Below are 24,545 nucleotides of genomic sequence, written 5' to 3'. Positions count from 1 at the left end.
ACCACCCTCCATTTTCGGAATTTTAGTACGACGCGTAAAGTTGCGGTTCTTCCTCAGAGATTTGATTAAAGAACAGGGGAATTGAAAAATATAAAAAAAAATGGTATCCAAAGGTATTAGAATTCAAATCTTTCTAATTTAAATAAAAAAAAAAAAGTTACGCTTATATTCCGTTCAATGATGGAATATCAACTTTCAAAAATAATCATAATTTTTTTTTTTCAACTCGATTAGAATCGATTTGAGCCCTGATATTTTTTGATGTATTCTAAAAATGATATTCGGGATGTAAAAAAAAAGATATAATAATGGTCGACGAGGAGATCTCAAAGGACGAATCACTTTTGTGAAATTTTAAAGATCTTTGAGAAAGGATCAAGGCTTCATCGATTATATCGAGATCCGGAAAATGAGTGGCTAATTTTACAGAGGGTGAGCGAACGCAGCAGAGATCGCTGCTTTGCATCGTTTTTTTACATCGCCGTTCGTCGTCGTATAAACATCGCGAGGGATATTTTATGCGCGGCCTGGGTTCAATTAATTTCTTCAACGAGAATCGACGATATTTTCTTTTATTTCGTCAGTGCAGCTCTCGATAAACTCGTATACGAGACGAATTTTCTGTTCCCTTCCCGTTTCGTTTCTTTCCTTCTACTTTCATCAAGGTCTTGCCGAAACATTCTACCCGTCAGGGGAGATATAACGGTAGCTAGTTACACCGCTTATGATTTAGCGACAGTTTCTTAGCTCTGTTTGTATGTCGAGATGAGCTAATTGAAAGGCGTCGGCGTTAACGTTAACGTTTATGATTGGATGGTAATTAACATTGGGTATCGAGGACAATGTATTTGCGTTTCGAGCTTTCTCGCGTTTATATTTATTGCGGGATGAGCTTTCGAAAGCGGGGACATGGTGATGGAGAATCTAAGATATGAATTCTAAGTGTTTTACGAATTCGCACTCACTCGCCTGTAAATCTGTTTTGCTTAATGAATAACAAACTAACAATACGATCGCTCTGCAGCTTGTAACAATGTTGAGGCAAATGTTTATGCTGAGTTGTATCTCGACAATCTGATTTAACTGTTCTTATGTTGGCGCGCCACTCGATTTTCCTTTCATTTTACGGTATATCTATGTAGGCGGGGAATGGGGCTGTAATTAACCGCAAGTTGGCGATATCGAGTCTGTAATATATATCTTTTATCAAAGGAAAGTCTTTCGGCGCGACAAATGAGCGCCGAAGGATTATTCAGTCAGCGAGAAATAATTACAAAATTTTCATCGTAAAAAAATTTACAATTCAAATCGAGCTATATTTCGAGAGATAGATTAAATTTAAAAGAAGTAGCTTATCTTGCTGTATACTCTTGATTAGGATGTCTGTGTCTTAGATATAGATCACTTTATCGATTGTCGGTGCTGATTGCTCTGTCTTATCGGAAACGTGCGTTTTAGAGTTCATTAGTAAAGCTGCTCGGTTGTGACAATTCGAGATATGACGAACTTAGAGAGAGAAATAAAAGACAAAGAGAAAGGAAAAGTTAAACTTTTTTTCTTTTCATTTCGCGTAGGATGCATCTTTACACGTTTTTTTAGCTTGTGCAGATCCGCGCGAAAAAAAAAAATAGGATTTCTCTGACACTAAAGCTGACACGATTCGAGGCTCGATGGCCATGTAACGTTGTTGTCTTACAGGGAAGAGGAGCTCGCCACTAACTCTAGCAAGGAGACCGTCCTATCTGACGCCACCACTGCCAACCATACCCACGCTACCGATAAACTATAAATTTAAATAATAAGAACGTTTTAATCAACAATCCGATTTTACCGAAAAAAAAAAAAAAAAAAAAAATGATGAGGAAACGATAAAAAGATCGTAGACTGGCCACTACCTAGACGGAGACTGTTATTATATTCGATCTATATATTATATCGGATCAGAACTGTAGTACTCACTACTAGTGTGAAATTGTTAATAATCAATACGCATTGTGTAATTCACGTACTATAAACTTCGTTCTCGAGGCCCGTTCGTAAGCGTTATATTTACGAATATTTCGGCATCACCGAATAAGATCGCAGACATTCTATGTTGTAAAATAAACCTGTTTCTTTATTTAATTATTATCGGATTGAGTTTCCCTTCCTTCCACTCGCGTTAAGATACTTTGGTATCGACTTTGATTTCTCGTTCGAGTAGCAACGCAAAGCGAAAGCCGAAGTCGACGTGCGGCGCCCCTCCACGAGAAATCGTATCTCTTCTGCACTGAAAGATATGTAAATATCTTTCCATGTATTCACATAACTTGTAAATGTGTATCATAATTTTGTTTGTCGAAATTCCTTTCACGAAATTTCCGGTGGACGATTGTCCCGATGATGAATTTTCGTTAGACGCAAACTCGCCGCGCAGGCTGCCGAATATAAATGTTTGATTCTTAGTAGGTATGTATGTATGGACGTAAATTTCTACTACACAGGCCAGTGAAACGCTGTATAATAGTACAAGATTAGAAACTGTGAAATGAATCGTTACGTATTCGTACCATGTGCATTATCGAGGGTAACATGCCGCTGCAGCTGCGCGTCCGTGGATCCGATTTCTCAGCCAGCGGATCTGGGGATTTCGCAGATTCTCTGAATTCACGTCTCCGTGGATTTGCGAGTAAACATCGATACGTGGAGGGACGAAAAACGATTTTAGCCCGTCCTACGAGACAATTTCGAGCCGAGTTCGAGTAATCGGCTGAGGACATCATCTGGGATGTCGGCGGGTTTTTGGAGAAGGATATTCGTTTTCCTTGCATTTATCAGCTCGTGTAATAATCGTAGATCGTGCGATCTATATATAAAGTGCAAACCTATACTTTTCCCTTCGTAAATTTCGCATCTTAAGTTTCTTTTTGCATATATATATATATATATATATGTATAGTCATTTGTCCTTAATCATCAATCATTATTCATTAACTATCACGTATCATCATACTTATTAATTCAACTAATCATTGTTTGTGATTATAAATTTCTAATAAAATCGTGACTCCGCGAGATTCGTCGGATCTGAACGGCAACGATTAAATTAGGGACGCGAACGTGACTAAGATTAAGTCGCAAAGTCGCCGTGTACTTTGTACAACATAAGGTGCATGTCGAATCGGTGCTCCGGAAGAGGATTTGTATAATGGGGAGAGAAAAAAAATAAAATAAAAGAATAAAAAAAAAAAAAAAAAACAGAAATGTGATTTAAGGAAGTGAAAACTTGGACAAGTCGCGTGATGTTTTACAGGAGCATGCTAAACTGTGTGAATGCATTAGAGGGACACATACCGCCAGCAGAGAGCGCAGCCCTGATGGTGGCAGAGGAGAAGCCACATCCTGATTCATGTAAGGCTTAAAAAAAAAAAAAATCTGACCAGCATCAATCACGATACATTGTAACACGACAATTTGTAAATCCCTGTCATCTCTGTCAAAGCAAGACAAACAATTCTCGAAAAGTCGCGGTCAAGATTACATTTTTCTCTCGGGCCGGGAGTTTGCGATGATTGCGGTGGTGATCAGATGCTCTCGATTCGGCAGGCGAGCTCGACTCCTCGTAACTTTGTCCCGTCTCGTTAAACGGGCGGGTCTCTTTTTCGTCGACGACAATATTCTGCATTTCATCGAGGTGGAAATTGACGTACGCACTGGCTGACCATGTCTGACTTAAAGTTTGAGTCTTTTCAGAGTAGTCTTTCTATACCACCTTAGATTTTTACATTTTCATAAATCGCATATATTACTTATTATTGTTTTTTTTTTCTTTTTTTATTTTTTTTTTACCTAGACACTACGCATTACGTTTGTTTTCTCAATCATTTCTTTTCACGCCTGATCACCTCATCAATCATGCATTAAATTTCCGCCACGTTCTTCCGCACGTGTTAATTCGCACGTGGGGGGAAAACCGAACGTTACGAAAACGGACGATTTTAAGAGCATCGGCGACCGTGCGAATCGATGCGGGAATCATACAGGAATTGTTTGCCACGTGTCGCTTTATATCCCGCGCATAAATCCCCATCATCTTGCATGCCATAACACCGCATACATGTATGTTCGTAAGTTCTCCTGATTTTGTAGCCTCATTGTGGAACATCTGTTTTGAATTTATTTGCGAACGTTTCTTTTCTGCTTTCAGTATAATTCGAAAGTGCAAGGGGCGTCAAAGTGCTGGTTATACGACAAGTCAAACTCATACATTGTGCCGCCTCACGCTACGACAAGACACACCGCGAGTGGTGTCATAGCGGGAAACACTATCTATCGAAAAACTTTATTCACCTCTTATCGTATTGACAGCGGTCTTATTAATTAAGAAAGAAACTATTGACGGAGTCAAATCCGACAATATCCGACGTGTCGGGTATCCGTGTGCCATACCGAGAGATCGGGAAATTCTATTTTATCCGCAACATCGTTCATCCACCATATTGCACATACAGCTATTTTTTTAAAGCTCTCTCGTTTGCCTGCCGAGGAAAATTCAATTTGTCCTTATGCCGGATTCTCGACACACGAGATGTTTCTCACTCGCATTCACGAAACCTCCGTTTCCACTCGGCATAATACTTTACGTTGGACATTAATAATCTAATATCTATTCTATTTATCTTTAGCTTTTCCTTGGTTTCATACTGCTTGGGTTAGGCACTCTCGTGGTATACACCGGGAACCTCGCCGGAGTTCCACCTCACCAGAGTAGAGCTTATTTTTCTGATAATTTATTCGCGACTATACACATAGTAATCACGTATAAAAAATACATGGAAGCGAGTACCACGAAGCGAGAAACTGCATTGCGTGTGAATATCGAATAATCTGCGAACACGTTGTCTTCTATTCTACCCAGGGAAACGACGATACATTGGCGGTACTTTGCGACGCTCTGTAATGTAAACTGTAAACGAGTAAGCGCTTCAGAATAATAAGCTCTATGTATATCACACACGTCTACTTATATCTCTGTGCAACACGACAGTTTTCCATCCTCGTATCGTATCGTATCTACACTTTGGACTTAATTAATACGCTACGTAATTACACGAAACGAGAAAGTAATAGATACTCACGTACTGCTTCGTTTCTACGAATATCATATATCGTATATATATATATATATTATGCGCTACCAACACTGGCCTTTGTAGTAGTTTAAAGAAAGGCAGTGAATATACATATACATATATACATATGCATATACATATATGTATATACACATACACACACATATATCATATATGTGAATGTATATATATATATATATATATATATTTTTTTTTTTTTTTCATTGACACTAATGCTGACGTAGCATCTCTGTGAAGCAATCCCAAAAGCAAGGATTTGTTTGTGTGATGACTTCTTAAGCCAATGTACATATATATACTTGGCATTGTTGTTAATTTTAGTACGGTGCTGTACAATCAATTTTCGCAGCATGAATGGTGTAAGAGGCATGCGCGCATGAATGTTATCTTTAGTGCGTAGCAGCAAAAGGCAATTTCATCTCCCGCGAGAGTTTCCCGTTTCGGACGTTTGGCTTTGAAAACCTTAAGTCACTTAGTCGGATCAGATCTCTTAGTAGTAAATTAATTGTAGCTAAGATAGTAGCCGGAGGGACACACGAATATATAATTCTTACCGATGTGTAAATGAGTATATTATATTTTCAAATTAATAACTCGCTATCGTAACGTCTGGACATTGCAATTTACAATTTTACTAGTGTTATAATAATGTTATCATCTTTTTGTTCGACACTTAACTTCACTTAAAGAATATTCTATCGGAAATCTATGAAAAAATAAAAAAAAATGACGGTATGTATTTTTTTAAGAGAGCACAGAGACGCTGCTTATCTCGGTGAATATTCATCGTATTTCGGAAACAGATGGAACAAATTTTAACGCGATTGACCTTCTTTTTGGCCAGTTCCTATAAGTGCGCTTGTAAATTGCATGGGAGACTGCTCTGAGACTGTTAAGAGTAGCGGCTATAAAGAAGGAGCTTGTTACACGATACAGCGCGTTACTCTCGAGAATGATCGCCAAAATCCGCGGAGGTGAAGCGCCGCTCGCATTTTTCGAGAGAGGGATTTCAAAGAGAGATTTTCCGAGTCCGTCACGGCGAAAGATTAGTCCGACCGAGGGGAAGGCCGAGGCCAGCGACCGGGAGCCAGTAGGAGCTTGCTTGCCATCCTATACGAGATACATACACATACACACTTTTTAGCGAGATGTGTTGGCGGAAAGTAGTTTGGCGAGATAGCATTACGCGAGAGACGTGTGGCCGTATCGCAGATAGAGGTGGTCGCGTACCCCTGAGACTAACGTGCACCCCACAGTTGTGTTTGCAGCTGGATCCGAGCGCTCTTCCGTCGCTCCCGCTCAGCCGGAGAGACCACCGCCCCCGCTTCCCCCGCCACGCTTTCCGAACAGCGGTGTCTGACAATGGGAAACAGCTCCTCTTAATATCGGTAACCTTGTGATCATGAACGCGCCGATACCGCTGCCGCTGCTGCTCACCACCAGCAGCCTCAGCCTGGAGACGCAGCTCTGCGAGATCATCACCGAGAGCAGCAAGGCGTGCGCGGCGTTCCTGCGGCACAGCCTCCGTCGCACGACCAGCCTCGGCTGGACCGCGGGCGAGAACTTCGAGAGGACGGTGAGCGGCGCGATGTACAATGAGCACTGAGAAGAGAGGAATGCCCGTGGGAGCCGGAAGTCGCGGAGGACGAGGAAAGTCCGGCCTCGTGCGAGGATCGACGACGTTTCGAGCGCGAGACGCGCCGTGAGGCGACACTTCGTCGAGGAAGCGAGAGTCCCTCGTTGGTCGATCGCGTCTCTCCGCGTCCGTCTGTCTAATCTCTGGATTTCAGTTCAAGAGCATAGGGTCGATCGGGGTAAATATTGTTGGGAAATATTGTTGCGAATATTACGAGAATATACCTCAGCATTGTGTGTGTAGAGAGTAAATGAGGCATCGCGATATTTTCTTTAATGATAACAGTGTCGTACATCACGATGTACGTCACTCTTCTCCATCTCGTTCCGGGATGGTTGTTAGATATAAATAATTATTTACTCGATGATTTCGGGGGGGAAATGATTATCAGGATCGTCGTCAAAAAGATATTCCGGTGTTGCGCTTAACTCCTCGCGACTTACTCCCCGATCGAGCCTTCATCTCGACGGTGCTTAGCGACGATAAATAAATTAATTCGGAATGTTTTCGAATAAAATAAAATGGCTGCGAGGGATGCTGAGATCGGCGCTCGGCTCTGCTTGGCGGGCGAACGAGGACGACGGCAGATGCGAGATGGTTCTCTTGGTGAGAAAGAGCGGAAGATCACTAATCGGTTTCCTCCTAGAGTTGGAAGAAGATACCGCGCGTACCATTACACGAGGACGATAGATTAAACCGAAATGTTGCGAAAGTGATTTGTGCCTAGACGAGTATGCTTGGGAAAAACGGAAACGTGATTAAACGAAGGAAACGAGAATTGCCGCGTCGCGATCTCACGCACTTACGCGAGTGCACTTCGGGACTTCGTGCGACATCGAAGAATAATCGAAATCGGCAAGACGCGCACGTCGGGGCACGGCGGGCACGGCGTGAAGGGCGGAAACCACCCCTCCCGTCCCGATTCGACCCCGTCGTCGCGAGCCCTTCGTCGACGAGCGAGGGCGAACGTGTATCTATATATATCTTCACTTTTATATCATTAATTTTCTAGAACTCATGTCGGGACTACGTGTCGTTTTTGTATCACACTGTCTTCTGTACGATTCGCACCGTGTTGTGTAATTAATTAGGCCGTGCGCTGTTACTTCCGCGACGACAACGAGACGACGACGACGACGACGAGATGAGAGGAGATGAGATGGGATAGGCGTAACTTGTGCGCGCGACTGCCATAAACCAGTGACAACCTTCAAAGATTTACGAGCTGCCCTCGAGACACTGTGATATTTTCTTTTCGTCATTTCCGGCGCTCGATCCCGGAATTATTGAGAGCGAGTCCTATGCTGATTGCCGCAGAGAACGACGGAAGTGTGCGTCGAATATTTCGTTTCGTTTCGCGAAGGGAATATAGTCACGATTAATTTACGACGAGCGAGCGACGTGTCTGACGTCTTCGAACGTTTAGGAGGAGAGGATTCGTTAAAGCAAGATCCGTTGAAGAGAGAGAAAAAAAAAAGTTCAAAGGTGCCTCGCGAAAGCGGAGAGTTAAAAGGGATCGAAACGCATCCCTTTTAAATCCGTCCCGTCTTCCCGAGTCACGCTTTGAGGGAAGGCCAGCGATTTTTTTTTCGTTGAAATCTCCGGAAAACCGAAAGAACAGGAAAAGGAAATACTTGCCTTTATAAATCGCGGTGTGTAACAGCGCGTTAACGAACAAGTATAGCGACTCTCGTATCGAAGATCTCAAATTGGGCATCGACCAACTGCATTAAATTAATGTCAAAAGAAACTGCACGGAATTAGCTTTCGATTAGCCGCGATCTCAACGACGTTCGCGATCACGTCGGACTCATATGGTGCCTCTCGACCGCAGTATATTCACGAATCGATCATACTTTATCGTATAAAACGCAGAGTTAACACTACAGCAGCACACTTTAACGCTTCGGCCTAGTGGACGTGTCGATTTCTCAATTATCTCACCGAAAAGTTCTTATAAAAAAAAAAAAAAAAAAAAAATTACGATTTCGACTACGGATACTCCTTCAAATCGGCGATGAAGAAATTAAGAATTAAGCATTTACTTTGAGCGCTCACGGTTGTAAGCGTTGTTCTATCTTCTTTTCAACGTGTAACAAATGATAAAGATAAAATGATGTAACGCGAGAGCGTATCCAAAGGGCAACGCAACCCAAATGACAAAGTCTAAAGTTGCGCAGAAAATTTAGATCCGTCAAAATTTCTCTTCCCTTCAAGATCTCCGCTCCTCAAAATTTCAGGAATTTTAATTCAATTTGATTTGGATTTGTAAATCTGAGCAAAGTCGCGATCGTCGGTGGGTTTTCACCGCGACAGGAATCGACACTCGGCCGAATCGGCGAAATCAATAACAGCAGCCAGTCTGCGCAGAGGCATGCCTTTTCTTACCCCGTCATTGATCTCTCTTCCTCTCCCCCCTCTCCCCCCAGCCCTCTCTCCTGTTATCGATCTTTTTTAACGAAAGTGCACGCGATATTCGATATTTCGGGAGACGACGATCCCTCTCTACGTGCTGTACATACGTGTGTATATATATATATACTTGTATACTTCTACCGTAGACTTGAGAGACGTCGCGGAGCCACACACGGCAAGTGTACGATAATCCTGTATAACCGGAAATATATAGCATACTCCGTTTTCCGCTAAAAGTAGCATTATCGACGAGTGACAAAACGAGGACAAGCATTATATAATATCTCCACCGAGCGTTCTAAATCCTAAAAGAGAAAAAAAAAAGAATAAACCATCACGACGTCGATCGTGACTCCTCCGAGAGACCCTCTCTCTCTCTCTCTCTCTCTTTCTCTCTCTCTCTCTCTCGCGATAGCACGAACCAACGAAATCGGCGACGACTGCATCCCAACTGCATGTGACTTCTATCGTTTGTCGTTTTACGTTGCATTCATACAACGGAGGACTCAGCGCGGAACGTTCGTAGATTCGTAGATTGCTGACTGGGGCATAGAGATCCGCGAATATAGAGACGATGACTTACCCTGTCGCTTCGCAATTCATCAAAAAGTGACGAATGCAGTCCGATTAATCCGAATATTAACGACCGCGAATAGAGAGATTTCTCGCAATGTAAGCCTGTATCCAGATCGGACTGTCTTGCAAAAGTTGAAAGAAATTGAAAGTTAAAAGATATTTATTTTGCACGGCTGTGAATTTCAAAATCGTCGAAATCACAGAATTGTGTTTAAAAATCTTTTCGCGGATTTCTTTCTTATTCTAATAATAAACAATTTAATTTTTTTTTTTTTTTTAACAGAATCGTCATGGAAATTTTTTTTTATTTCATATCGGCTGTTAGACTTACCTCGTACGAGAAATACAAAAATTATTTATCTCAATTCACATCCGAATAATTAAACATGGGGAGGAGTAAAAGGCCAAAAAGATTCAAGCTGATCCCTGATTTCGAAGATTAGAGTTTCGATTTCCTACGGAATAAATTCTCAATAATCACTCTCAAAAAGCAGCTCAACTTGCAAAATAAACGCGGCTTGAATTGATGACGCTTTTTCGGACGTCGCGACGTAATATTTAGGATAGAGAGGCTAAAAAGCTGAACGGAGAAAAACAAAGAGCCAGATGGGGGAACCGCGTGCAAAGCGCATCGCACGATATCATTCGGGGACGAGCACCAAAGGAAGTTTTTAATTATAAGCTGTCCAAAACATACAGAATCAGTGAGAAAGGCAATAAAGCTATATTGAACCGAAGAACAAAAAAAAAAACGATATGATAAAGTAGATCTCCTTGCATTATGAGTACTATCAGAGAATTCAGAATACTATATTAATTATCGATAAAGCTAGGCTAGAGGCGTATATACATATAGAAATTATATATAGCTACTAGGTAATAGTAGCACGGCGTAAACAAACCAATTAATATAATTGGAAACTTCACGGAGATGGGCGAATAAATTCTATATATCTCTCTCTTTCTCTCTCTTCCTCTCTCTCTCTCTCTCTCTCTCTCTCTCTCTCTCTCTCTCTCACACACACATACACATCACAGTGGCTGTATATTAATAATTATATCGTGGACAGCAAGTATACATATATTACCGCAGTTATCTCCAGTTCGAAATCATTGCAAACTTATACTAAACACGGTACCGAGAGATATGCGATTATTTTGCCTCGAAACCGGTCGCGTTGAGTCTCGGAGATTCTCGAATCCGACGCGAAATCTTTGCGTTATAGTCGCCACGATAAAAAAAAAAAAAAAAACGAATAATTACGAATAAAAACGAATAATTGCTAACGCGTACTTCTATCCTGGCCGTGAAGCTACTCAGTCCGACTCACTTTGTGTTAAGACAATCCGCGTGACAACCTTCTTTCGATCACCACCTCACCGAGAAAAGGCATGCTGCGATATGTGTTCACAAAAGAAAGACAGATCATTGGCACCAAAATAATATATCATTTACGCGCGCGCGGCAAATTTTTATCCTCGAGATGCAGTATGCCGTATAAATATATATATACATATACATATAAAACGCGAGATCTGTAAGTGAGTTACGAAAGGCGTTTCTTGTTCCGCGTGCGTGAACGTAGAACGCGTTACTTTCGTTGCCAGAGAGAACGCCAGCGGGAAGGCCCTTCTTAGTCCTTACGCGGGAAGGAATTCACTTATCTGTAATTGACCCACATATAACATTATAAACAAATAATTCGTTTCTAAAAGGATTGTAATAACGTATACATATACATATATACATATACATATATATATATATATATATATATATATATATATATATATATATACATATATGCATATACTCTACAGTCGACTACTTTTTAAACGCGAAGACCTAATAATGTATTTCGCACTCATCACGACTTTGATAAGAAGATAAGCAATGATCGCATCGGTGTGGTTTCGAGTCAATGACACAATATTAAACTCATTGAGTATTATACAACGTTAGCCTTCAAGCAGGAGAGAAAATAAAAAATTTTAACGAGAAATTTCGAACAGTCCAACAAAATAAGCGATTACAATAACGATTTGTAAAATAAGTTCACTGCCACTCAAACGACTTGCGCCCCTTAGGAAGAGCGCCAATATTCCAAAGATGTGAATGTGTACAGTTATGTGAAAAGTATATTATAATAACGTAATTATATTTACATATATGATATACTAATTAGCATTATGTAAAACTAAATAGCATATAACGATACTAAGAGTGGTATACATACGTAGGGTATAGGTAACAAGGAATAAAAAGAAAACACATTGAATCGCAGAGCTACTTCAAGGAAAAAATAAAAAAAAAACGTTTATGCCCGCTCATTTGTATATTACGATATTAAAAAATTAGCCTAACATAAGTTTTTTTCGCTGAACGATAATCAAGTTCGATTATACTTTCCTTTTGCTATCGCTTTCGCAGTGGGGAAAAAAGGGGCATTTATTTTTATGTGTGATTATAAATTCGTTGAAATTCAAAAGCGTCACTATTAACGTATCGGACAAGAATTTAATCGTGCATTTTAATCAGCTTTCTACCGCGAGCACGACCGGCGGCGCCGCGTGATATGACGTATGTTGTTTCAGATTAATGTGCTCTCTGATACTTTGCAATTTTTCTCTCATAGAACGCGCGATGTTCTGTGCGATTTGCATTTGTTAAGTGTTATGTAATCGAATTCTTTTTATAAAAGCCCTTACATTCTCTGTGAAAATGTTTTACTTGCCTCGTCACCATTCCTCAACAAACCTCCCCTTCTTCTCCCTCCCCTTTCCAAAAAAGAGAAGAGCGCGTGTGTCGTTATGTCATCGTAAAATCACTTAGTGTGTATTGCAGTAGATAAAAGTACTTTATTTTCACACTTTTATGGTTTTAATATATACAACCCTTCAAATCTCGACAAATGTCTTCAGAAAAAATATGTCAAATGACACTAAATTTTATCACTGTACATTATAAATAAAATATCTGCAAGAATAGATTATTTAATTTTTGTAAAATGCAAGACATATAGTTTTGAAAAGCTTGCATCTTATGGCTTGCATTCCTGATGATAAGCATCCAAAGTTCGGAAGTCTCTCCAAGTTGGAGGGAGCGCACTGTGCAAATACAAGCCGCAGCGTTTGCACGGTTCGCTAAACAAATTGATTAAACTATGAAACCATGTCTAAAAATAAAAGAGAAAGATCGTGATATATCGCGCGCCTATTAAATCTTAGGTAACAAATGGTAATATTATAAGTAGTAGTGTAAGAATAATATTTACTTTGTACAGATACATAATTATTAATAAACTACTGAAATTACCATGAATGATCGCACTGCTAATTCGGGTAACGTGGGTGAAAAGAAGTGCAGCATTGCGGCATGCGCGTTTTCTGTTACTTTGCGAAAGACTTTATATCTAGATTCCGTCCACAGATCCATCGTCTCGCTGTAGCCCTTGACTACTACCCGTTCTATCATCAATCCTCTGAATGCTATCACCGCTTTTAGAACCTGTCCCAGTGTAACGTGTAACATCGCGTTTGACGCAAACGGACGAGACACGGATATCGTCATGTCATTGAACAATCGGTCACATGACGCTATTATGGAATCGACTTGCCTATGTACATTAAAACCGATTAAAATCTATGCTTTGAAATAATTATTTTTACTATCATCATTATTCAACTAATCAGAAGCAACTTACGCCTGAGGAACATTATGACTGCTGGTTATTTGTTTTCCCTTCTTTGCTCTACTTGTACCATAATAAGATCTCTTTAGAGAATTTTGATTGAGCAATGTGCCTGCAACATTACTGTATTCATGAAGCTTATCTGTCCATTTGTAACTATTAACAAGAGTGCTATAAAGTGCTTGTCTTTCTTGCGTCGTTTCCTGATTAAGATAGGTTGTGCTGGCTAAATTAAATGGACCGGGTGGGGGATTTAAGCTATTTATCGCCTGTTCTACGTCCCTGTAATATTCAGGGTGTTAAAAATTAATTCATATTTCATAGTAAATTTTCATAGAGCCAAAATCCATTGATTTGATCTCGAATATTACCTTAAATTTAAGTTCACAGTGGTCAATAGTTCCTGTAATTCAAATAAATATTTTGATTCTTTGTTTTCTTCCCCATGTTCTGCCCGTAAACCATTTCCAAGAGAGTCGAACACTTGTCCAACGTTAGAACGAAGCACCTTGATAGCAGTCAGCGCTGTCTCCAGCTGCTCCATTTTCATAACTGCTGAAATATTAATATTCTTTTCGCAATGTTCTCTTCGACAAGCAACTTGCATCACGTCTTAATAATAATTAGTGATTTATTTTGTTTATGAAATAAACCAAGAGAATAATCCGATTTTCATGTCTATTTTTATTAATTTAATATCAACTTTAATTTTCATTTAAAATATTTCCCATCTCTTTTTATTTTTAAGAATTAATAAAAAAATAGAGATTAATGAACGATAATAAAAATAAATATTAATGAATTATTTACGCGCGACACACTTTGTAACCTCTAAGGCGAATAAATTAACATCTAACATACCTTATTCTATCGTTTAAGTGCAAAATCACGGAACGCTTAATTTCCGCGATAAATTTAGCAATTCCAGCTAAATTTCCAATTAGGCTACAAACGCTTTTTCAAATATCAAATTAACACGCATCGATTAACTCCAAATCGCACACTACTCTCGAAAGTTCGTACCTCTCTACTTAATCAACACACTACCAGATGGTATTCCGGTTGCCATTCATGACGCCCAGCTACTTACTCTCATTGCCGCGTGTAGCGCTCAGGATCTGACCGCGTGTTTTTCTCGTCTTGTGCAATATGAAAGTTGCGTTTCGATATTCACTCGCAAGTGCTGAAAATCTATAATGTACGTGACCTGAACTATATATTTTCAGTACTGGCAGTGAATATCGGAACGCAGCTCAAAGGTTCGCGTGTTACATGAGGGAAATTCAAAACAAAGGCAGGTACTCGCCACGCGATAATCGGAGGATCGCGTCTGTGTGTTGTCGAGCCGGGAAAGATCGAAGGGGATCCAGCTTGCGAATTCATCTTGTTTCGCCGGCTGTTCTCGCGTTCCGAGTGACGACATTCGAGAGGACAGTTGCAGCTTCTTTCGGAGACGATCGTGCAGAGATCGAGATGATTCGAGATTATTATAGTAAATAAAGTGCGACTATGAGTGACGCGATGAGAGCCGAACGTGGTGCGATCATGGAACCATCGACGATCGACAGCGCCGAGGAGGAGTCTGACGAGTTGTTCTCAGGTAATAATTTCCTATTCGCGAATTACGGCAATGACGGCATTCCTTTTTCTTACACGCATGAATTTTTAGATGACGAGCAAAAGAGAGAGATTAGGCCGGACGTCTCCCGGGATACCTCGGTTTTTAGTCGGTCCGAGACACCTTTGTCGCTGCTTGACAGTTTTAACACGTAAGATACGTTTTTTGTTTTGTTACTTTAAAGTTTCATTATGGCAGAGATTAGCGTAGCAATGATTACACAAATTTCTGTTGAATAAGTTGTCACTGAATCATTTTGTGCATTAGTGATGCTTCTGATAAACAAGTTGCTTTAATTTTTGAAAATTGTTAATGATAGAATGCCAACCGATGCCGTAATTCCGTCTACACCATTGAGTCTGTTGCCTTTTATAAATAAAAATGACCAGTGGTCTAGTGACTTAGAGACACCGCAAGCTGAGCCTCAAGTGAAATTGAGAATCAAATCAACAGGAAAAGTAAATTATATTTTCTTATGCACTTTGTTATTTAGTTATATTTTGTAGTTCATCGTTGAATTATAAAGGGCTCCTGTTGTCATTGATATTTCAGACAGAGGAAACACCAAAGCTCGAACAGCACACACCTGACGTTTTGGACAAAATTATTTCTGATTCCCCTGTTATTGCTAGAGCGACACGGAGACGCTCCAAGCGTCGTATATTTAGATCTTCTATATCTATAGACTCATCGACTGTGACTAACAATGAGGATATTACTGTAGAAGTAGAAACACCTGCTATTTCTAACAATACTAATTTTGCATCGCGAGATGATATTGCACATGTTGCGAAATCTGATCCATCCGTTGAGAATGTTTTCAAAGATCATAAGCTGCAAGTTCCCAATAAAGGCCAAGATACATGTAATAATGAGAATTCAGAAAATTTTAACCCAGTACCTGACAGCTCAAATACATCAACCCAAGAATTCTTTAATGATGTCTCCTTTAGTAAGATAGACGAGTTGTGCTTCGATGCTTTTGATGATCGAAGAGCGACAGAAACTTTTGTCACAAGTTGTAACTATAAACGGAATATCGAGGGTATGGATAAAGGAATAAATGTCGAAGAGAATAAAAGTATAGGTTTTTTTACCGGTCATGGTGCTTCAATCAATGTTTCTAAGCAAGCATTATTTAAAGCAAAGAGATTGTTCGCAGAAGCTTTTGATACAGATGAAATACAAACGCGAAATTATGAACCATTCGCTAAAAGGAATAAACAAATAAATAGGCATTTACCATCCTCTTCATTCGTCAATATTTCCAGCAACACTAGGGAAGAAGCTTTATCCAAACCAAAGCCATCTAGAGAGCAACCAAAAAATTACGATGTTACAGATTGCAAAAAATCATTTACAAATGAAACTTTTAGCGAAGAAGCCAGTAAAGTCCCTGTTTTCCTTTCAACTGCTAGCGGCAATCCGATTAATATCTCCAAAGAAGCATTGTTAAAAGCGAAAACATTATTAGCGGATGAATCAGACAATGTCGATGATGATGTATTTAAAAAATTCTATGAGAGATCGGATAACAATTCTATGACGATAAAAAATGTAGCTGTACCATCTTTTTCTGCGACTAATATTAGACCTATCGCTACTTCAGGAAAATCCAAAACTTTATTCGCAGAACAATTAAATGCTGCCATTGAATCCACTTCTAATAAAACCGATAATGAACAATGTGACATAAATATTTCGAATATTAGACAATCTATCAATTTTGAACCGTTACCTAAATCAAAAACATTGTTTGCAGAACGAAATGATTCATTAGAATCAACCTTTAGAAAAGAAATGTACAACAGTGATAATGAAATAAAGAGGCAGGAAATAAATGTTTCGAAGATTGGATTCCAAACTGCTTGCAATAAACCCATCAATATTTCAGAACAGGCTTTATCTAAAGCAAAAGCATTGTTTGCGAAATTAGATGATACATATAAAGCACCAGTTACAAAAGAAATCGATAATAAAATGAAGGGTTCAGAAACAAAAATATCGAATATAAGATTGCAATCTATTAGTAGCGCTGATATTTCTGAACAAATATCGAAAGTAAAAGAATCGTTTGAACAATTGGATACTTCACTAGAATCAGTTGTGAACAGAGCTAATGTCAACGATAAAGAGGAAAATCGACAAGAAGCAAAAATTTCTCCACGTGTTAGATTTCAAACTGCTGGTGGTAAATCTATCAATATCTCAGAACAGGCTTTATCCAAAGCAAAAACATTGTTTGCGAAATTAGATGATAAAGCACCTGTCGTGAAAGAAGTCGATAATAAAATAAAGAGTTCAGAAACAAAAGTGTCAAATATGAAATTGCAATGTATTAGTAGCTCTGAGATCTCCGAACAGATATCGAAAGTAAAAGAATCGTTTGAACAATTGGACACTTCGCTGGCATCAGCCGCGAACAGAGCTAGCGTCGACGATAAAGTGGAAAATGGACGAGAAGCCAAAGTTCCAAGTATTGGATTTCAAACGGCTCGCGGAACGTCTATCAGTGTATCGAAACAAGCGTTATCCAGAACGAAAGCGTTACTTGCAGATCTATTAGATGGTCCTTTAGAAATGGACATTCCCGAGAGCACTGGCCGCGACGAAGGGATACAAAAACGTGACTTGGTAATTCCGTACGGTGGACTGCAAACTGCGAGCGGTCGACAGGTACCGGTTTCGAGCAATGCCGCATTAATAGCACGAGAATTACTCACCGACGACTGTCCGGATGAGAGTAATCCTGGCTTGGCGCGCGCATCGCTGCAGAAGCGCGAGCTAAGCGAGACTAATGCAGACGAGAGCACACCCCAGGGCAGGAACCGCTTGTCCGAAATGAAAAAGGTTCGTCTCAGCGATGAGTTTCACGCTAGGAGACTGTTCGCTGATAATCCGTGCGTCGACGAGGCTCGAGGTCCGGATGAGAAAGAGCCGGTACCTTTCGTCGCAGGCTCCGTCCTGGGATCGCCCAAAAGCGACGCGGTAGAATCGACCGAATCGGATGCGGTGGGCAGTCCGGTTATAGGAAGACAGCCTGTCTCGAGGAAGCGGAAGAGTTCGGGACATCAAAGGAGGGAAGCACGAGCGGACAAACGGATTCTGGACAAAGAGGATGTAACGTCGCGAGAGAATATCGTGCGAAAAGCCGTATCTCGCGGAGAACTCGAGGATGATAAGCCAGATACGGGGACGCGAAAACTGGCACAAGTTCCGGAGGGAAGAATAAAAGATGATAACGTGGAATCAAGAGAGTACGGCGACACACAGGTGATGATGGATTTTATCGACGAGTCGACGAAGATCCTGCAGGATCGTCTGGCAGCCGCGCTGGACCAAGAAGCGATAATTACCGCAAAGAGGAGGCACGGATCGAAGCGATCGGTGGGTCACCTGTACCGTTACAAACAGATCAATTTCAACGCTCGTTTATCGTTGAGGGAAATCAGCGGCGGCACATTGCCATTATCGCGTTCCTATCGAGAGCTCGTCGACCGGCGGATACCGCCGGATGTCCTGGAGATTACCGCCGCGACCGCCGCGTCCTACAGGTTCCGTTGCTCTGACTTTTACGGGAACGACGTGGCCTACGGTAATGTTGGCGGGATCGAGATGGAGGACGGCGTGCGTCTGATTCTGGACGAGAACGGAGACACGGGAGTCTGGGAGTTCCTGCGCGCGTTTCTCGCCGCTCCCGGCGTAGATCCGAATCTCGTTCCCGCGCGCTGGGTCGAGAATCATTACCGGTGGATCGTGTGGAAACTGGCGTCAATGGACCGAATGAAGTTCAGCGAGATCGAATTACCCAGGTATAACGCGCACGAACCATCTCGAAGTTAGACTAAGCCACCGCGAAGTCGGCATAATTTTAGGAAAGCGGCGGGAATTGCTGTTTCTGAACTAGGCAGCGATGTCTAGATTTTGGAGGGATTGTTGCAACAATTATTTTTATACTTTAGGATGCTAACACCTTCGCGGGTAATGGCACAGTTAAAGTATCGGTACGATCGAGAAATCGATCGGTTTCAGCGACCGGCAATTAGACGCATCTTGGAGAAGGACGACGTGCCGTCTAGGAGGATGATTCTATGCGTGTCGTCTGTAGTAGAAGTAAATACATGTCAATTGAATTACGAAATTCCAAATTTAGCACGTGTGCTTGACGCGTTTTAATTTACAGAACAATAACGTAAGTATGGAGGTAGGGAAGAGTCCGCGTGTAGGAGTGCCAAAGTGGAGGATAGAATTAACCGATGGCTGGTACAGTATAAATGCCTGTATCGATATAGGTATGGTGAGGAGCATATCGACTGGTAAAGTAAAAGAGGGCACGAAACTGGCGATGTCCGGCGCGGAATTACTGAATTGCGATCAAGGTTTCCATCCGCTCGAGGTAGGAGGCTCGATTTTTATCGGAATCGAAGGCGACAAGCAGTCAACTTTTTATTTAATTTCTCGCCGCTCAGGTGCCGGCTGACGTGTATTTAAAACTGCACACGAATTCAACCAGGCGTGCACGATGGGACACGAAATTAGGATACACGCCGTGTTCGGGCCCGATACCCATCAAGTTACGCAACGTATGTCCGAGCGGCGGTTTAATCGGCAAAGTGACAGTCGTCGTCGCTAGAGTGTATCCAATGTTATATCACGAGAAAACCGCATCCGGGGATTCGAGTAAGACACGTTTGTATTCAATTCAGGAGAATCTCGAGAAGAAGAGACCTAATTATGCTATTATTTCCCGCGACAGTTGTCAGAAACGCTAAAAGCGAGGAGAAAGCGCAAGGCAAATACGAGCAGCAATGTTGGTCCAAGATAGAGGCGTTCTACGCTAACGCGGAGGACTTTCGAAGAAAAGGACTTTCTTGCGAAACCGACGATATGGCGATTCAATTAAGTGAAGATTATGAAAACTTATCCGAGGTATATATCGACTCGACTCGACATTATTTTATTTGTAAATTTTTTACGAGACGTCGACGTACTCGTTACCGTCAAAACCAAGGAAATCCAACAAAATTCAAATTCATTATATTCGTGAATTCGAATTTTCCTGGATTCCTTCTGTCAAGCCACTTACGGTAAAATAAATAGGAATCCATCTCTAAAAAACGACGCGATGAACTACTGCAAGAGCTGCACGAGAAGGAGGAAAGGTTCAAGCAGAGGATGCAGTCCAAATTGCGGGAGAGCTTGCCGGGACCGAGGCAGGTTTCCCAGCTGCTCAAAGTTCGCGTGTGCGACGAAAATGCAAACGCCATTCTCTCGGTTTGGTCGCCCAGCGAGGAGGTTGTCGACGCGCTCAAAGAAGGCGCGTGCGTTTCGCTCTGCAACGTCGTGGCTTCCGGAAAGAGGTAGTATTCCCATAAAAAAAGAAAATAACCGTACCGCCGCATGGATGTAATCGCAATCCGTAATGCCGGATTTTACGAGCGTAATTGTAATCAACAGGGGCACCGAATTGCAACTCACCGCAAATCGGTCCGCAATTTTTCAACCGGGAAAGATGCGCGACGCGTCTTATCCCGCTAGAGCGTGCACGCCGCTATGCGAAATAACCAATTCCGAGTTTGCTCCACCTTACGGAGAATTCGACACGGTCGGTCTTGTCTGTTCCGTCGGTCCCGCCCCTTACGTAAGTGCTGTCATATTTTTTTAATTTCATTTAATAATATTATGAAAAAAAGATAAGTCGCAAAATGCAAGAGAAAGATTATGATTAAACCGTCTAGAAATTACAATTTACAAATTTACACCAAATTTCGAAATTTTACGGAATTATTGTTTTGTTATTCTGATTTTCTGTTCTCGCGATTTTCAATATGACGCTTCGCGCGAATACATTGTAGGGTATGAAGGACTTCGAGGCTGTGCATTTGGCATCTAACGATTCCTCGTACCTCTCGATATTGTTTTGGCAAGGGATAGCTGGCTATGGCTACGCAGAGATTCTTACTGTCGGATCTATCGTTGCGTGCAGCAATTTAGAATGGCGAAGAGCAACTTCATGGAATGTCCCGGCAGCGTATTGCACGGAAAGAAGTATTTTTACGCGGAATCCTCGCCGAAATCATTTATATGAATCCTTTGAAAATCTGCGAAACCTAATCACGGTATATTATGTTTTTTTTTTCCTTTTTCTTTTTTTTTCCATATATCTTGTATAATTTATTATTTCTTACAATTATATTTTGTCTTTTAATTTTAATTTTTATAAATTCAAAACTGATTATTTTCTAAACTATTTTTCATACTATTTTTTTTTTTAATATTCCTATTAATTATATTTTATAAGTTATAATAATTCCAAATTTTAATGATTAATTTAAATATTTTAAATCTGATTTTTAAGGATCCAATTAAGTATGTTGAAAGCTGCACTTTCGAGCTTAATGTGGAATTACAAAAGAAGTCTACGCCTACACGCTTTGTGGCGAGTAAAAGTACTCCGATTAAAATATATAATTCGATGTCAAACGCCGACAAAAAATTAGTCGACTATACGTCGCCTCTGGCGATACCAAAATTAGGAGTGGTCGACAGTTCGAATTATCCTACAGCTAATCTCTCGATTCAGAAACGACTGGAGAAACTTCAACATTATGAGGAACCGCCTGAACTGTCCCCTATTATTTTGAAAAAATCCAAGAGGATTTCTTTAGATTTTCGATCGCCCGTTTGCATTTCAGATGTAAATTTGACGAAGGAGACCTTAAGCATTAATCATCAATCCAGTGATTCAAATATACCCATTACAGAACTATGAGAAAAGCATTGATAATTATTCGTTGTTTATTTGTTCTAATTCTAATTTTTTAAAACTAATGTTAAAATTTGTTAATAATTAGATATACATATTAATAATAAACTATTTTTATAATTACAATAATAAATTATTTTTATTTAACTTGCATTTTCTATCCAAATTCAGTTTGATCCTTTATCAAAGTACAATTTATAAAAATCCCGCATGAGATTAACAATTTTAATACGAATACAAAGACAATTACCATTGCTTATAAATTTTGAATCGATATAATAATTAATATCTAATTAATATCGACTTTGTTGCAAGAAATTATTATTTGTAGTTTCCTGAAAAATTATCTAGAGAGAGAATCGTTCGTAAATTCCCGATGTGGGGCCCAGGTGTTAGTCCCAGCTGTTACCCCTCCGCAGCTGGTCATTTTCACTACGCCTATATTTTAGGTGAAGTATTATTGAACTTGGAAGTTTTAAATATATTTCTAGAGTGATTCATGAAAATTTCAACTAACAATTATATAAAATACGAGCAAGATACGAGAAAAAAATCTTGACTATTTCAGTTTATTTAAAGTTTCGTCTTGATTTTTCTTTCGCGCGCACAATTTCTCTGAGCTCCACGTTTTTCAATCCACTCGGCCATTTTTCAACCCGAATCAATTGTACCTCGTGCCAATAAGTGCGCGAGGGAAGACTAGAGTTTTTCTCTCTTCTTGTGAACAATACCCGGCACACCGAGAAGAGCGTACCCTCTCAGACCTCGTCATGCGACTGGATCGCATGCGCTCGCAGCAGACAGAGGCAGGAGAAACTAGAAAAGGACTGCGCGTGGACTTTGGCGCTCAGTTCAACACGCGCCGGCGTACGGTTCGCGTCTCGTTCGCGATTTTCCCGCGATCGACCGGTGGATGGACGGCGATTTAATGGTCGCGCGATCGGCGTTGGGTGCTAGGGAATATTCAACGTGTTGTGTTTTGTTTCCTCTCCCCTCGACGCTGGCCGCCTGTGCGTAGCGATGATTCGCGACGCGAATGTTCGCGCGTAGAGCGACGTTTCGCCGCTCGCATCATCTGTCATCGGTGCTCTCGCGGTAGTACCCTCGATCGTAGGTTTCCTCCTATTCCTCGCGTAAGTAGCACGATGACGACCGAGACTCCGAAGGTGGAGTTCGCTCTTGGCAGCGAGGTCTCGCCCGGTCGTTTCTTCAAGAGCGCGTTCGCGCGGAACTTCATCAGCAGCGGCCGTGACTGCAAGTCCCTGGATTACGAGCTGCTCGACAACGCCGTGGAGAACGAGGAGGACCGCAACAACAACGCCCGGAACAACAATTTCCTCTCGCTCGTGAATTTCGCGGATGGCAAGCCGGCGAACGTCGTCGTCGGCGGCGGCGGTGGCGGCGGCGACGGCGATGGCGACGACGACGCGGCGCGAGCCGCCGCCGCTCTCTGGGAGCAAACGAAGCCGAAGGAGGTGAATGCCTTTTGTACTGTTTTGCAGTCTTTTCTTTCACAACGTGGTACTCTCTTAATATCCGCGGTAACGGTAACTACACACGTGAAATATCATCCACACCGAAGATGTTGCGGTATCCTGTTTTATATATATATATATATACGAAGGATACAAGAAACGTTCTATCGATATTAAAGATTCTGGAGCGTATAACAATAATCTCGCACGAAAGAATGCGCTAGGCCGTACCGCATTGTGCATAGGTGAATGCACAAGGATTATACGCATTTCCTTTCATTTAAAGATTCCTCTTTCTTTTCCTCTCTCTCTCTCTCTCTCTCTCTCTCTCTCTCTCTCTCTCTCTCTCTCTCTCTCTCTCTCTCTTTGTTGCCCAATTGAAAACCGGATTCTTTTTGATATGAATTTTTTTTTCGAAGCATCGAGTCGCGTTCTCCAATTAAAATTTCCTCCGAATTGAACTCAAGAATCCGCGCGCAATCTCGCAATGGGAAATTGATCCACGCGGATGAATTTCCCATAAGGATGTGAAATTATTCCGCGGAATCGCTAATCTTACTAGCGCGCTTGAATTACGACGCTACCGGGGAGATCGTAAGAGATCGGCGATCGACAGCCGCGGCGTGTACACGAACGCGTGTGCGAATTTCTGCTTTACGACTAATTACGAAATTGGAGGCAAAGCGCAGCAATAAAATCCCCTCGAGCGTTAGACGGGGCGCGCGGGCGCGCTCGCGTCCCTGAGTTTTGCAACTCCGATTTAAATACAATAAATGGAGTTTCTGCCGGGTAACGCCGGCCACGGCATACCTGCCATTGTGCCGGTTAAATGTCGAAAGACGCGACGCGCTCGCGGGCAAAGATACCGCGGACACAAACTGCGGCGTTACTTCGCGTTACTCTCGTTTGAAAATGCTCATTTAATGCGTTACATATGAAGCGGCGGCCGTCAAATAATTCGATACTTTCTATTCTTGACAGGCGGCACAGCCGGCTGCAGATGCGAATGAATTGGAGAAACTTCGAAAGGTGAGTTTATTTATGCCTCGCCGGCTTTATTATTGCACATTCATCCCCGACACATCTCTTCCCCGCCAAATGTTCCCCTCGGCTTGGACGTGCGAGCGTACTCGCACCTCTTTATCTCATTCAACGCCGTTGTCAACGCAACACGGCTTATTTAAGTATCTTGAAAGGATACCACTTTGCTGTTTCGAACGAAACGATTCAAGATC

The 24,545-nt window shown here is 41.3% G+C and overlaps 4 protein-coding genes across 23 annotated transcripts in view; 3 read left to right on the top strand and 1 right to left on the bottom strand.

Moving 5' to 3' along the window:
- The window catches only part of Glut1 (Glucose transporter 1), a 37,443-nt gene extending 24,969 nt beyond the window's left edge, over positions 1-12,474 (top strand). For 11 of the 18 annotated variants that reach the window (XM_011636879.2, XM_011636864.2, XM_011636866.2 and 8 more), the window contains 2 exons: positions 3,293-3,390; positions 6,389-12,474. In XM_011636879.2, the coding sequence (XP_011635181.2) occupies positions 3,293-3,390; positions 6,389-6,492 (202 nt within the window). In that variant the 3' untranslated portion in view covers positions 6,493-12,474. Of the gene's footprint in view, positions 1-1,698; positions 2,125-3,292; positions 3,391-4,186 lie in introns of those variants that run through there. The other 7 variants (XM_089072178.1, XM_089072175.1, XM_089072176.1 and 4 more) reach the window with 4 other exon arrangements.
- Positions 12,475-12,598: 124 nt separating this feature from the next.
- Positions 12,599-14,576, bottom strand: MED27 (mediator complex subunit 27). 2 transcript variants are annotated; one of them, XM_011636860.3, is made up of 5 exons: positions 14,313-14,576; positions 13,823-14,006; positions 13,464-13,733; positions 13,076-13,376; positions 12,599-12,935 (listed from the first exon to the last, which is right to left on the bottom strand). In XM_011636860.3, the coding sequence occupies exons 2-5, from the start codon at positions 13,999-14,001 to the stop codon at positions 12,801-12,803; spliced, it is 885 nt and encodes a 294-aa protein (XP_011635162.1). In that variant the 5' UTR covers positions 14,002-14,006; positions 14,313-14,576; the 3' UTR covers positions 12,599-12,800. The 2 variants fall into 2 exon arrangements, with proteins under 2 accessions (XP_011635162.1, XP_011635163.1); XM_011636861.3 differs by having other exon boundaries at positions 13,823-14,003.
- Positions 14,577-14,669: 93 nt separating this feature from the next.
- Positions 14,670-21,968, top strand: LOC105425887 (uncharacterized). Of its 2 annotated transcripts, XM_011636863.3 has the most exons (12): positions 14,670-15,051; positions 15,121-15,220; positions 15,389-15,527; positions 15,622-18,881; positions 19,032-19,182; positions 19,253-19,465; positions 19,539-19,749; positions 19,826-19,998; positions 20,170-20,429; positions 20,527-20,710; positions 20,925-21,188; positions 21,428-21,968. In XM_011636863.3, the coding sequence occupies exons 1-12, from the start codon at positions 14,961-14,963 to the stop codon at positions 21,839-21,841; spliced, it is 5,460 nt and encodes a 1,819-aa protein (XP_011635165.2). In that variant the 5' UTR covers positions 14,670-14,960; the 3' UTR covers positions 21,842-21,968. The 2 variants fall into 2 exon arrangements, with proteins under 2 accessions (XP_011635165.2, XP_088928296.1); XM_089072170.1 differs by lacking the exon at positions 20,925-21,188.
- Positions 21,969-22,108: 140 nt separating this feature from the next.
- The window catches only part of LOC105425926 (uncharacterized), a 28,701-nt gene continuing 26,264 nt past the window's right edge, over positions 22,109-24,545 (top strand). The window contains exons 1-2 of the mRNA XM_089072185.1: positions 22,109-23,310; positions 24,292-24,339. Of these exons, the coding sequence (XP_088928311.1) occupies positions 22,981-23,310; positions 24,292-24,339 (378 nt within the window). The 5' untranslated portion in view covers positions 22,109-22,980. The remainder of the gene's footprint in view (positions 23,311-24,291; positions 24,340-24,545) is intronic.

Source organism: Pogonomyrmex barbatus, unplaced genomic scaffold (assembly GCF_055798465.1).
Source record: "Pogonomyrmex barbatus isolate J1 unplaced genomic scaffold, ASM5579846v1 scaffold13, whole genome shotgun sequence".
Classification (NCBI taxonomy): domain Eukaryota; kingdom Metazoa; phylum Arthropoda; class Insecta; order Hymenoptera; family Formicidae; genus Pogonomyrmex; species Pogonomyrmex barbatus.
Note: the sequence above shows the minus strand (reverse complement) of the source record. Positions and strands in the feature narration are given on the sequence as shown.